General features: G+C 31.6%; 2 protein-coding genes across 4 annotated transcripts in view; one reads left to right on the top strand and one right to left on the bottom strand.

The window, feature by feature from the left end:
* LOC126880034 (uncharacterized) overlaps window positions 1-14,407 on the top strand; it is a 156,726-nt gene that overhangs the window by 47,167 nt on the left and 95,152 nt on the right. The window lies entirely within an intron of this gene.
* LOC114327674 (uncharacterized) overlaps window positions 1-14,407 on the bottom strand; it is a 49,639-nt gene that overhangs the window by 34,104 nt on the left and 1,128 nt on the right. For all 3 annotated transcript variants that reach the window (XM_028276360.2, XM_050643621.1, XM_028276359.2), the window contains exon 2: window positions 3,926-4,714. In XM_028276360.2, the coding sequence (XP_028132161.1) occupies window positions 3,926-4,631 (706 nt within the window). In that variant the 5' untranslated portion in view covers window positions 4,632-4,714. The remainder of the gene's footprint in view (window positions 1-3,925; window positions 4,715-14,407) is intronic.

The following is a 14,407-nucleotide window of genomic DNA, read 5'->3' as shown; positions in this document are numbered from 1 at the left end:
CCAATTAGGTACCTAGTGTAATGTGTAGTGTGTGTGTTGAGTAAGGGTCTTGTTATTCTGCAAAGTCGCCGTCATTGTCTTTAAAACAAGGATAAGTTGTCATCTTTCCGCGTAACATTAATCAACCTCAACTGTGCAATGGAACGAGACTGACTGAAAAAATTTTTGACCACCTTTTGGTCCTGGCAACATGCAAATTTGTTAAAAGGAGTCCTTTTTGAGTAAGATTGTGCAAAAAATCCGAATTAGAATATTTTTCCTAGCGGATGCGCAGTGGCTTTCTGGACTACTAGGAAAATATTCCAATTTGCGGTTCAGAGAACCTGTATGAAACGAGTCTGTGTACCCTAATACAGAGTATGGCATTAGTAAAATAAGAAAACCTACGGTTTCCGTTTAATTTACATCTGTCTCCCTCCATCCCCCGATCATTTTGATTAATCAAAACGAAATCGTAGATTTTCTTATTTTACTAATGCCATACTCTGTATTACAGTACACAGACTCGTTTATACAGGTTCTCTGAAACGCAAATTGGAATATTTTCCTAGCGGTGCTTTTTGGTATTGTCATACCTGGGCCTGGGTTAAACAGAGAACTTGAATCGAGTCGAAATTCATTTCACTTATTCCCCGTTAGAGGGCATTCTAACCATACTGCCATATAAATAGTTTTACTTTATATCGAGAAACTACGGTCGTGTTGGTGTAAATTTGTCTTCCTCAGAACCTCCTTGACAACAGGTAGACCTAGAAATAGTATTATCGAGGGATGGAGGGAGACAGATTTAAATCAAAACGAAACTGTAGATTTTCTTATTTTAAACAAAATTCTCATTAATAGAGATATTACATTAAACCTTAAAAAAAATCGCTAAAAGGCGCTGCTACATATTCTCTACTTTGCTATATGGCATGGAGAGCTGGATCCTTCAAGAGACACTAACGAAAAAAATTAAGGCCTTAGATGTCGATCTACCGACAAATATTGCGAATAAGTTTGGATGAGCTACTAAGAAATAGAATAGTTTGACACCGAATGAAAAAAGAACAGAAATAACAAAAACAATAAAAATTCGTACAAGACGTAGTGAGATGGACAAGAGCACGACGACGCATGTGGTGAGACCACGTAGATCGGATGGACCCTGAACGTATGGCGAAATGGGCGAAGACACAAAAGCTTAACACCAAGCGACCCATAGAAAGACCCAAAAACGATGGTACGGGAGCTGGAGCTCCGGATCGTAGCAGAGACTGTAACAGAATAAACCGGACATAGTCCTCTTAAAAGAAGAAGAAGAATAAAAATTCAAAAGTTACAATATTTCAGCCACGTAATGAGGCATCCAGAGAGAAATAACCTTCTACACATCATAATACTGGGCAAAATCGCCGGAAGAAGTGGACTAGGTCGAAGAAAAACGTCCTGGTTTCGAAATCTTCGAAGGTTGTATCAAAGTACATCCGCTAGCCTACTGTAAATAAAGTTATTATTGCCAATTTCATCACCAACGTTCGATAGATTCCGAAACAAGAAAAATAAGAAGCCAGAAATGGCACAAGAAATCGAAAATATAATCTATTGCTTACGTACTTTAAATTTAATAGTGTCATATGAACAAATCAGATAGATTATATCTAGTAAACAAGAGATTTAAGAATGGTGTCAAGAGATCAACGACATATCCTGGTGCAGATATCGGTTCAGACCATAACCCTCTAATAGCTGACATCCAAGTGAAGCTCAAAAAATTCGGAGAAAGCCCCAAAACACCAAAAATGCATATCTAAGCATCCAACAAAACGCTAATAGAAAATGACCTGAATAATCAGCATAAGAATTCAACAAATGAAAACAATACAGAAATATGGAACACGTTTAAAAATCTTACCTGGAAAGAAATACAAAAATATAAAACAACGATGCAGAGGCACAAAAAACAACAATGGATGACTGATGAAATTCTGGAATTAATGGAGCAGAGAAGAAAATTGAAAAATAACAAGACAGAATACAAAGAAAAACAGAAACTATTTAAACAAAAAATAAACGTAGCTAAAGAAAAATGGATGGATGATAAATGCAAGGAATTAGAAAAGTTGAAATGAAAAACATGATACGTTTAATATGTTTAAAAAAGTTAGACAAGTAGCTGGTCTTTATCATAAGAAAACTCCACATACTATAACCGATTCATCGGGAAAAATGATAATAGACGAACACGAAATTAGAACTACCTGGTATAATTATATAAATGAACCGTATAATAATGATAGACCCGAAGAACTGGAGACTTTAGAAGAAGGTGAAGGACCAGAAATACTACATGCTATAAAATTGGTAAAAAACAAGAAAGCCGCTAGTCCTGACAACATACCTACAGAAATGTTAAAGCTCATAAATGAGAAAAACATTGGAATACTAGTCAAACTTTTCAATGATGTTTATTCGACTGGTGATATCCACTGAGGATTGGTTGAAGTCCGAATTCATAACCCTACCAAAAAAAAAACAACGTCCGAAAAACTGTAGCGATTATAGAATAATAAGCCTTATGAGCCACACTATGAAAATCTTTCTACGTATCATCCACAGTAGAATCAGAGGTAAATGTGAAGAAGACCAGGATGAAACACAATGTGGCTTCAGAAATGGACTGGGAACCCGGGACGCAATCTTTGCACTAAATGTATTATTGCAGAAATGCCGAGATCAAAGGAAAGACGTCTTTGCGGTATTTATTGACTATGAGAAGGCCTTTGATCGGGTACAACATCGCAAATTATTTAAAATATTAAAGGATAAAGAAGTTGATAGTCAAGATGTACGAATCATAGAAAAACTATACTGGCGTCAACCAGCGACAGCTTGCATAAATGGAAAATCAACAGAAATATGCAAAATACAAAGAGGTGTCAGACAGGGTTGTATACTGTCCCCACTGTTATTCAATTTATATTCAGATAGAATATTTAAGGAAGCGCTGCATAATTTGGAATGGGGTGTGAAAGTTAATGGAATTCTGATAAATACAATCAGAAATGAAGACGATACAGTTATTTTAAGTGATGATATGAATGGATTACAACACCTTTTAAATGCCATTGACACAGTGGACAGAGAGTTTGGCCTAAACATAAACTGTTCAAAAACAAAATACATGGTATTTAGCCGTTTGGCCCATCAAGATTCACGGTTATATGTAGATGGTCATACAATTCAAAGAGTACCAAGTTTTAAATATCTTGGTTACCATATTACTGAACAACTAGATCCAGATAAAGAGATAAAATGTAGAATCGAGATAGCCCGCACGACATTTTTAAAAATGAGGTCATTCTTCTGTAATGATAACTTGCAACTTCAACTTCGAAAGCGCATGATTAAATGTTACATTTGGTAAGTCCTCCTGTATGGTGTCGAAGCATGGACATTAGAAATATCCACCATTAATCGTTTGGAGGCCTTTGAAATGTGGTTGCACAGACGTACACTGAAAATACCATGGACGGCTATGCTGACAAATGTGGCAGTCCTTAAAAGAGCAAATGCTGACCGCGAGCTGCTTGATAACATGAAATATAGAAAGATGTCCTATTTTGGACACATAGTAAGGGGAGACCGGTATAATATTCTTCACTTATTATGATGGGTAAAATAGAAGGGCGCAGAGGAATTGGTAGAAAGCAGGCCTCTTGGTTAAAAAATATCCGGGAGTGGACAGGGATAAAGAAATCAGAACAACTATTTAGAATAGCTCGAGACAGAGACAGTTTCGCCATGTTAATCGCCAACGTCAAGGGGACTTGATAGGGCATGTTAAGAAGAAGTGTCATATGATTTGGCTTCAACATTTTGAGAAAAATAAGTAAAGTTTTAGAACGTAGATTTTTAATTAATAGGTAAATGTCTCAGTACTTACTTTGCGCCGGAGTACTACTCTGTAGCCCTTCCTTTAACTCTTGATCAATTTTATCCGTCACATTAACCGTCTCATTCTTCAAAGTTAAGTTCATCTCAATCATATCCCCATTCTTAACAAAATTCTTCAAAGAAATCCTCAAAATTTTACCAGTTAGGAAGCTAACATCGGGCAAAAAAATTTCTAGGTCTCTGGTCAGCATAAAAAGTTTAACTTTCTCGACAAACTTATCCCAAGCATCTGATAAGGTCACTTGAGTGGTGTTAGTAGCAGGAAGGTTTTGGTTTAAAACTTCTGTTGGCTTAGTAGTTGAGGGTTTGTTGTTTTTCTGCACACTATCTACTTCATTATTAATAATATCACCTAAGTCATTTTCATACAAATCGTTGTTACTATCTTGAGTATCTATATTATGGTTGTTAATATATTCTACTACAGTTGTAGCCTGTGTAGTAGTCATTTCAGGAATGTCTGTACTGTTTTCTATAATAATAAATTTCACAAACGTCAAAGGCTTCACATCGTCGCTGTGATCTATCACATCTCCTAAACCATTCGTAGCTTCAATCAAAAATGACTTAGTTTCATTAATAAAATTGGTCCAAATACTATATTCTTCTGTACTATTATAACCCTCCGGACTCATATCATCGGCAAAAGTCCGTACTGAAGTTAAAATTATTAATAAAACGATATATTGGTACATATTTAATCCTGCTGTATTGGCCTGGTTAATGAAATTTTTTCTTGTTCGTAACGGTACTCAGATCATAAATTTGGTGATTAAGTCTGAAATTAAAAAAGGAACAAGTTTAATAAATCTGTAAATGAGTTTTTCCAAGAAGAATATACACGAACATCAATAAAATTAACTACATCAACGATCATTTTGGTCGTACCGCATGCAATACATGAAAGATTCATGTTTGTTAAGCATATTATTTTCCACATAAAAAATACACCTAATTATTTATAAAATAAATCACCGTTAGATGACGATTCAGTAGAGGTACAGATGATTATTATCTTAATTGTTTGTGATAAATATGCACCATATTCCGTTATATAAGACAACAATGCAGGCAATTTCGGACTTAAACAATGTAATGACAGAGAAGATTGTTTTGTAGAATTCTGCGTAGAGAACAATTACATTCTTCAAACTACCCAAGCGTTGTTTATGCATTTGGAAGTCACCAGCAGATACTAAAAAGAAGACCATAAGACATAAAATAGATTATACAGGGTGTCCCGAAAAGATTGGTCATAATTTATACCACAGATTCTGGGGTCAAAAATAGGTTGATTGAACCTCACTACCTATGTTCGTCCGCTATAACTTTTCCCATGCATCACGTTTCATTTTCAAACAAATTAAGTCAAAACATAAAGTGAAACGTACGCCGATGTGTGCAGTATATAGTATACAGTATACAAAATGAATATACACATCGACGTTCGTTTCACTTTATGTTTTGACTCAATTTGTTTGAAAATGAATCGTGACACATGGGAAAAGTTATAGCGCACGAACAATAGTGCACACAAAAAAAGCTACAGCCCTTTGAAGTTACAAAAATAAAAATCGATTTTTTTCATATATCGAAAACTCTTAGAGATTTTATTAAAATTGGGCATGAGGCAATCTTGTGGCAGAAACATCTTAAAAAAACAACAGTGACATTTGTACACCCCATAAAAATTTTATGGGGTTTTGTTCCCTAAAACCCCCCCAAACTTTGCGTACGTTCCAATTAAATTATTATTGTGGTACCATTAGTTAAACACAATATTATTAAAACTTTTTTGCCTCCTATTATTTTTTCGATAAGCCAGTTTTTATCGAGATGCGGTTTCTATGTTAATATGTTTACATAAACATTTTATGGGGGTCCTTTAAACGTTCCAATTAAACTATTATTGCGGTGCCATTGGTTAAATACAGTGTTTTTATACGGGATCTGATTGAGTGTTAAAATCATCTGTCAATAATTGTTCAATATGGAGATTTTGGATAAGCAAATTAATGTTGTCTATATTAGTTTTTATTGTTTATAAGCAAATTAATGTTGTGTATATTAGTTTTTATTGTTGTGACGGCAGAGAAAAAAGCTTATAAAAGTTTGTAATATTGTAGTGACTTTTTAAATAGTTTTTAAAAGCGACCGGTACGTAATAATTGTAAATGTTTCAGTATCCTAATAAAACATTTCATAGGTACCTACCTATGTATTTCGAAAATTTAAAAAGAACCTACCAAAATAGTATGTAATGCTTTGATTTACATAATTTGATTACCATCAAAATTTCTATCAATATTCACCTAATATATTGTTTTCTTGTGCTATGTTTTGTTGTATTCTAATATTTCTTTCAATTCTAAATAATTTCAATTCAAAATCAAAATAATTTGGTTAAATTCAGAACCGTCAAAAGTTTAATCCGTTTAGTTAGTTGATCTTCGCACATGATGACACATGGTCTCCGTAGATAAAAGTTTAAGGTGAATGAATTTCAATACTAACTGCGCTGATAAGCGGGTTCGAACCCCAATGGAAACTTTTATTTTTTAAATTTTTTGTTATACATTTTATGGTTGTAAGTGTATTTATTATATAATTTTTTTTTCAGAAACTACGTATTTAGTTAAAAATTTTTCCTACATTGTTCAGAAATCATTTGTGGCATTTTTCAATGTGTTTGTTTGTGTGTGTTTTATTCTTTTGTTATTCTAATTTTTGGCGCTGTTTTAATAAAAAATTTTAAGAAGTAGTAAGTATTAAAATCAAGTAGTAGTAAGTATTGAAATCATATAATAGAAGTATAACTTCTTACGTGCTTACAAAGTACACACACATTCTTTTTTTTATGTGCACATTTGTACTAAGGTAAGTTAGGTTCAATTAACCTATTTTTGCTCCCAGAACCTGTGGTATAATTTATGACCAATCTTTTTGAGACAACCTGTATAATAAGTACTGAAAAATACCGAAATGCAATCAAGATAACTAAAATACGGCCTGGAGCCCTCAGATCATAACATAACAAGTAATTGAACTTCGTACCTAAGTCCTAGGTTTTCACTTTAAAGTGATCGAACGTAGAACCGGAAGTCGATACTTGAACTCTTCGTGTAACTTTGCGTCGATTGATATACTATTTCACTAATTTTTTAGTCATTTTTTCTAAACTTTCAGTCATAATTGTTTAAACGAAAATAATTTCAAAACCGGGACTAAAGAGTCAAGCTCTACTTTTCAATACTCTTCGATTAATATATCACATGTACTATTTCTGCGACTGTAATATGGCACGTCCGGAACTTTTTAACCGGAAATTATACAAAAAGCAAAAGTATACATGTGTTCTTATCTTGCTGAGGCAAGTCGAAGAATGTACTATTTCGGTGACTTTAAAACAGTAGGGGAGAGTTGGACAAAACCGGGTAGGTTGATAAAACCGGGTACCCCTTAATTCTTCTAACTGTCTGCTGTCTATTAGACAATGTTAAAATTAGTGTCACTTTACCACCAACAGTCGTGTGTATTAATTTCTACCTCATTTTAGTAATCTGTGCCGGAGCAGTAAGACCCCACCTGTTTTTTTATGCAGGAAACTCGATTTTTAAGGTAAGTTTAGAGCTGTTTTCTCCTCTAAATGAATAACTAATGGCCATTTCAAAATTTAATACATGTAACCTAGTATATTACCTTTTTAAATTTTGAATATTATTTCATAACTTAAAAATTTAAATAACATTCATGCCCGGTTGCACCAACATATCTTAAGCTTAAGTCGAGAATATCATAAGAATTATTATAATATAGTTATAATATATTACAATAAGAATACCATAATATAATAATACATATAATTGATAATAAGGTAAGAATCTAAAATTATGGTGCAACGTAAGTGATACTCAAGGAGGCCCTATTTATAAGTAGAACTTAGCTAATCTGGAACTTAAGATCTGTTGGTGCAACCAGGCATTAATGTCTTGTTTACGAGTTTGACAAAACCGGGTAATCCGAAAATCGGCAAAACCGGGTACCCGATTTTATCAGACCTGTTGTTACTTCCAGCTTCTACAGTGCTTTTTTTGCTTTTAGTTAACTATAACATGTGGCTTCTTCTGTTGAAGAAGCTAGTAAGAAAGCTAGTAGGAAAAATTTAAAAAAAAACTCCAGTCGTAAAAAAAATTAAAACTAAATGAACTGGACAAAAAAAAAAGAAAAAACGTGGTAAAAAGGGCTGTACCAAAAACAAAATTTTGGAGAGTTTGGAGGAAGAAGATATTAATGACGATGCGTGTCTATATTACAATTAACTATTTTCAAATTATAATGCGAAGGAAGGCTGGATAAAATGTGTGTCTTGCACCAAATGGGCTTATGACGCCTGCAGTGCCTATGATGATGTAGATGAAGTTTTTATTTGTGACTTCTGTTCATAGATTTTCGATTTCTGTTCACATACTTTTAATAAATGTTTTATTTTCTGCCCATTATTTTTTTTATATGGTAATTAAGTTACTACCCGATTTTATCATACCGGTTGGACAAAACCAGGTATTTTGCAATAGTTTCATAAAAATAAAAAAAATAAAAAATCTAAGAATATTTTAAAAATTGACATTGGCATATTGAACTTAAGTTATTTGAGAATATTTCAATCTGCAGCAAACATTTGCTACTCTCACATAGCAAAAGATACAGTAGGTTTTTGGAGTGGTACCCGGTTTTGTCCAACTCTCCCCTACTTTCGGTTGTACTGTAACTCTAAATCCGGAAGTCCGATATCAAATTTCTCATCTTTAGTACCATCCTTGGGTTATAAGCTTTCATCCGACACCTCATTTATAGTTCTACGTGGTATAGTGACGGAGAAGTTATATTCGTGGACGGACGGACAGACAGTCATGAAACCGGAAGTATATATTTGTTCTCGTCTTTCGAAGGCGCGTCGAATAATATATCACTTGTTCTATTTCGGTGACTTTTTCATAGCACTTCGGGCTGTATTTCTAAAACCGGAATTCCTAGGTCAAATTCCTTACCTTTGGTACCATCTTTGGATTATAAGCTTTCATTCGGCACCTAATTTGTCATGCTACATGGTATAGTGACGGAGAGACAGTCATGAAACCGGAAGTATATATTAAATATATACTTTTTTCTCGTCTTGCGAAGGCGCGTCGAATAGTATATCATTTGTATTATTCCGGTGACTTTAATAGTGGAGTCACTGAAGGTTTTCACCTCCGATTTCGTTGAACCTCCATCGATTTTCATGAAAATTGGTGAGTAATTAGAGGATACCTCAAGGAACAAAGGTGACATGATGCCAACTTGCGCTTTTACACTGGGGTGGATGCCACCCCTTCTCGGGAGTGAAAATTATTTTATTAAAAATAATACCATAAGTCGATAGAGGGATAAATTATAAGCAACATTTGTTATATCAAAGATTTTATTTTTTAATAAAAAAATGCATATTTTAAATCGGTTTTTCACGTATAACTCAAAAACTATAAGCTTTGACAAAATAGTTATTATTACTGAAATTGATGATAATAAAAAACTGAATACATTCCTCACTTAAAGAACTAAACTAATGTTAGTTCAAAGTGAGTTATTGGCAATCGAATGTGTATTTTTTTCGACGAGTACACAAATCTAAGTATTCAAGCTTAAATAACGGGAAAACGATGCAATGTATAAAATATACCTGCTAATGATTTGTCAACGTACTTCAAAATAGCTATTAAATGAGCTTCAGAACAAGTTAATGGCGTCAAAATTAAACAAGTTATGATAAAAATAAAACAACGCTTTCGAATTTTTTAGGAAAAAGTGAAAAATAAAACATACGCCATTTCCACAAAAATTAAAATTTATAGTTATCCTTACAAGAACTTCTTTATATTAGCATAAGTAATGATTTCAATAATTTTGACCAGTTTAGAATGCATATTTTTGAAAAATAGATATAATTTACAAAAATCATAATTTTTAAAATTATTGTAATTTTCATATTCTTTTGATAATAACTCCAAAAATACTCAATATACGTAAAAAATTATATATTCCCAAATTTTAGTTTTTTCTGTGTCAAATATTTCACCTGTTTTACTATTTCCATAGGGTAAAAAATCACCGAGATAGAAACGTTTAAATCTTAAATTTTTCTGTGAAAACCATGCAACCGGGGCCATTTAACCTTTTATTTAAAAAAAAATAAGGGGTCTAAAAGATTAAATTTAACGTGGTTAAATAGCCCTTAGAATTAACTTTCAAACGGTTTTTAGATAAACCTGATATCTTAAAAACAAATAAAGTTATTAAAAAAAACAATAACATTTTTTGGAAACATTTTTAAACAATAAATTTTGAAAAAAATTTGGTGCATAAATTTTAATGTTCGGGGGTTCCTTTGATATATATTTTTAAGTACTTTGACAAATGTTTAATAAGTTTATGTTATAAAATGCATCATTTTCCCATTATTCCAGCTTGAATACTTAGATGCTATAACTCACTTTCAGTTAACATTAAAAGGTTTTTCTAGTAAAGAGTTTAGTTTTTTATTAGCTTCAATTTTGGTAATAATAACTTTTTTGTAAAAATTTATATTTTTTGAGTTATTGATGAAAAATTGGTTAAAAACCTGGATTTTTCTCAAGAAAAATTAAAATTTTTGATCTTAAATAACTCAAAAAGTTTTGATTTATTTTAAAAACTTTTTTTCTTAGAATTTGTCCCTCTATCGAATTATGGGTTTATTTTCAATAAAATAATTTTTACCCCCGAGAAGGGGTGGCATCCACCCTAGGGTAAAAGCGCAAGTTGGCACCATGTCACCTTTGTTCCTTGAGATATCCTCTAATTAGTCACCAATTTTCATGAAAACCTATGGAGGTTCAACGAAATCGGAGGTAATAGTTCATATCCACCTTCAGTGACTGCACTAAAGACCCTTGCACCAAAATATATAAAAATCGTGCAAGCCATTTCAACGATAATTGAGGCGTTCCATACTTTTAAACTCACTCTGTAGATTGAGAATAAAATTACTTTAAAAGTATAAAAAAAGCCCTCATTTTTGTTTTTTAAAATAGTTTGTATGTGATTTTGAATATACTCTACAGTGATTTTAGATCACGACGTTTTACACTCCAAAATCACTGTTATTACGCTCATTCAATTTTTGAAATTGGGCAAAAAAAACATGAGTACTCTCGTTGCAAGTGAATTTTTTATTCCATTTTTTCCATCAGTTTTATGTACTAAAGAACAAAACATAATAGCCTAATAAAATAAAAAAAGTCAAAATGTAAATTCGTACAGGTTAAAACAAATTTTATACCAAAGTTTAGGTGGGTACAAAAGATATTTTCAAGAAAGTATCCAAATCATACAAGGGGATTATTGTTTAAATAATTAAAAAGTGGTCATTTTTGCAAAAAAAAAATACTTTTTTAACTGCTGAGGTAATTCGCTTATCAATGAAGGTCTATGGGATTTTTTTCTACAAAGCTGAAGGGTAAATCTTTCACATAAGACTTACTAAATTAAATTGGACCCCCTATTTATTTAAATAATTGTATATAAAACTTAAAAAACAAATTCGCAAATAATTATTTTTAGCGTTTTAAATAAGCACTATAAAATATCTTATTTTACAGACTAAGTTGCGCTATGTTACCAGTATTAAGCAAAAAAAAATTGGTCAAAAAATATTTAATCTTTTTTGAGATATTGAAGTTGTTTATTAAATGTTACTATATATTCAATTGCAAAAACGCGGTTGTTGCCAAAGAAATATTCACTTGCTTAAGATCTCATTATTTTTATTTTTATGTATATTGTCGATAATTGCATGGATACAGTCAAATTTCAATTAAACTCCCCCTAAAATGGCATTTGAAAATCATACAAATTTGTTTATAATTTGTTTTTTTAATAACGTCGCGGAGATTAAGTATTTTAAAATGTCGTTTCGATAATTGGGTTCCTGGGAATTTTTTACTAATTAACACAATTTTTTTGTCGTTTTTTCTTCTTCTTTTTTTCCTTGGAGTTATATTACTACGGGCCCTTTTAGGGTTAAATTTTATTAAGAATGTCGAGTCTATGAGATCTAGATTGTAGACCTAAAAATATTAAGATTTAACTAAAATCTCTTAAATAAAATGTGGCTACTTACTGAGTTACGGGGGGTTTTATTTAAAAATTTAAAAATTATTGTTACCAAGTACTTTAAAACAATTTAACGTATCCTTATCATACTTGACAGAAAGTGTGACTATTATACACCCTACTAAATTGTGATTAATAAACGTTTCTAGCTAGTGCCAGAGGCGTACGACAGGGGATAGTGAATGATTGACCCTTCCCAAATTCTACGCCACTGAGTGAATTACTATTTTAACGAAATTTTTCGATTCACCAATACTTTGTATGTAAATAACTTTATTGGTATCGATAAAGTCATTAGTTTGAGAGATATTGGAAGTTTAAAATGAATGAATGAATGAATCAAAATAACTATGCTGTTTCATTTTTAACGTCCAATATCTCGAAAACTAATGACTTAATCGTTACCAGTAAAGAGTATATTATTTACATATAAGGTATTGGAGAATCGAAAAATTTCGCTAAAATAGTAATTCCCTCAGTGGCGTAGAATTTGGAAAGGGTCAACCATTAACTATCCCCTGTCGTACGCCTCTGGTAGTAGCTAGAAACTTTTATTTGTCACAATTTAGTAGACTGTATAGTACCCACACTTTCTGACAAGTATGATAAAAATGCGTCAAATAGTTTGAAAGAACTTGGTAAAAATAATTTTTAATTTTTAAATTAAACACCCTGTAACTCAGTAACCAGCCACATTTTATTTAAGTGATTAGACCAATCTTAATATTTTTAGGTCTAGAATCTATAACTTAGAGATTCGACATTCTTAATGAAACTTAACCCTAAAAGGTCCCGTAGTAATATAACTCCAAGAAAAAAAAAGAAGAGGAAAAAAAGACAAAAAAATTTGTTAATTAGTAAAAAATTCCCACAAACCCAATTATCGAAACGGCATTTCAAAATATTTAATCCCCGCGACGTTATTAAAAAAACAAGTTATAAACAAATTTGAATAATTTTCAAATGTCATTTTAGTGGGAAGTTTAATTGAAATTTGAATTTATCAATACCTTTATCGAAGATATACATAAAAATAAAACTAATAAGATTTAATACAGGTAAATATTTCTTTGACAACAACCGCGTTTTTGCAATTGAAAATAGAGTGACATTCAATAAACAAATTCAATATCTCAAAAAATATTAAATATTTGTGGACTAATTTTTTTTGATTAATACTGATAATATACTGCAACTTCTCCTGTAAAATAAGATATTTTATAGTGCTTATTTAAAACGCTAAAAATAATTTTTTGCAAATTTGTTTTTAAAGTTTCATGTATAATTATTTAAATAAATAGGGGGTCAAATTTAATTTAGTAAGTTATATGTGAAAGATTAACCCTTCAACTTTGCAGAAAATAATCCTATAGACCTTCATTGGTAATTGAATGACCTCAGCAGTTAAAAAAGTAATTTTTTTGCAAAAATGACCCCTTTTTAATTATTTAAAGAATGATCCCCTTGTGTGATTTGGATACTTTCTTGAAAATATCTTTTGTACCCACCTAAACTTTGATATAAAATTTGTTTCAACCTGTACGAATTTACATTTTGTTTTACATGTAGTGAAATTTTATTTTACTAGACTATAAGTAAATTATTATAGAGTGTAAGTGTAGTACCCTCAAATTTCATAATTAATGTTTTTGGCATCAAAAACGTGGATATTTTCTGTACAATTCGATTAATATATTATACATTGGGATCTATTTAATATAAATCTAAACCCAGCAATAAACCACAAAGAAAAACAAAGAGTCTTTTCTAAAAGGTAAACAACTAACATTGATAAACCGGTGCTGCTATAGTATGCGGTCTACCTCGAGGATGCGATCTGCCTGAAAGTTATCCACAAAATAATGAAATGCAAGAAAACTCTTGTAGAAGAAAATATTTCTTGTTCCAGATATGGTGTTGTTGATAGTCAAGACAACTAATTTTTGTAAATCTACTAGGTCATTTTATTTGAAAAGAGGGGTTGATGTTTGCGCATGCATACTCTGGAAAAATATTACGGTGTTATTTGCATAAGAGTAAAGAAACTTAGAGAAAACATAAAGTTTATTGTATATTCCTAAATAGTAGTAGTAATGTTTATTAGTACTTAGCAATAAACATTTCGCCTACAAAGGTGACTTTCATCATTGTGTGTAAAACCCCATGAAAAATATTATGGTGAATAGCCGCACATGTATACAGTAAACGCATAAACAATCTTTACAAAGTGAATAAAACACTTAAATCAGGAGAAGAATGAATTATTATTTTAATTTTGAAA

This window comes from Diabrotica virgifera, chromosome 2 (genome assembly GCF_917563875.1).
Source record: "Diabrotica virgifera virgifera chromosome 2, PGI_DIABVI_V3a".
Classification (NCBI taxonomy): Eukaryota; Metazoa; Arthropoda; class Insecta; order Coleoptera; family Chrysomelidae; genus Diabrotica; species Diabrotica virgifera.
Note: the sequence above shows the minus strand (reverse complement) of the source record. Positions and strands in the feature narration are given on the sequence as shown.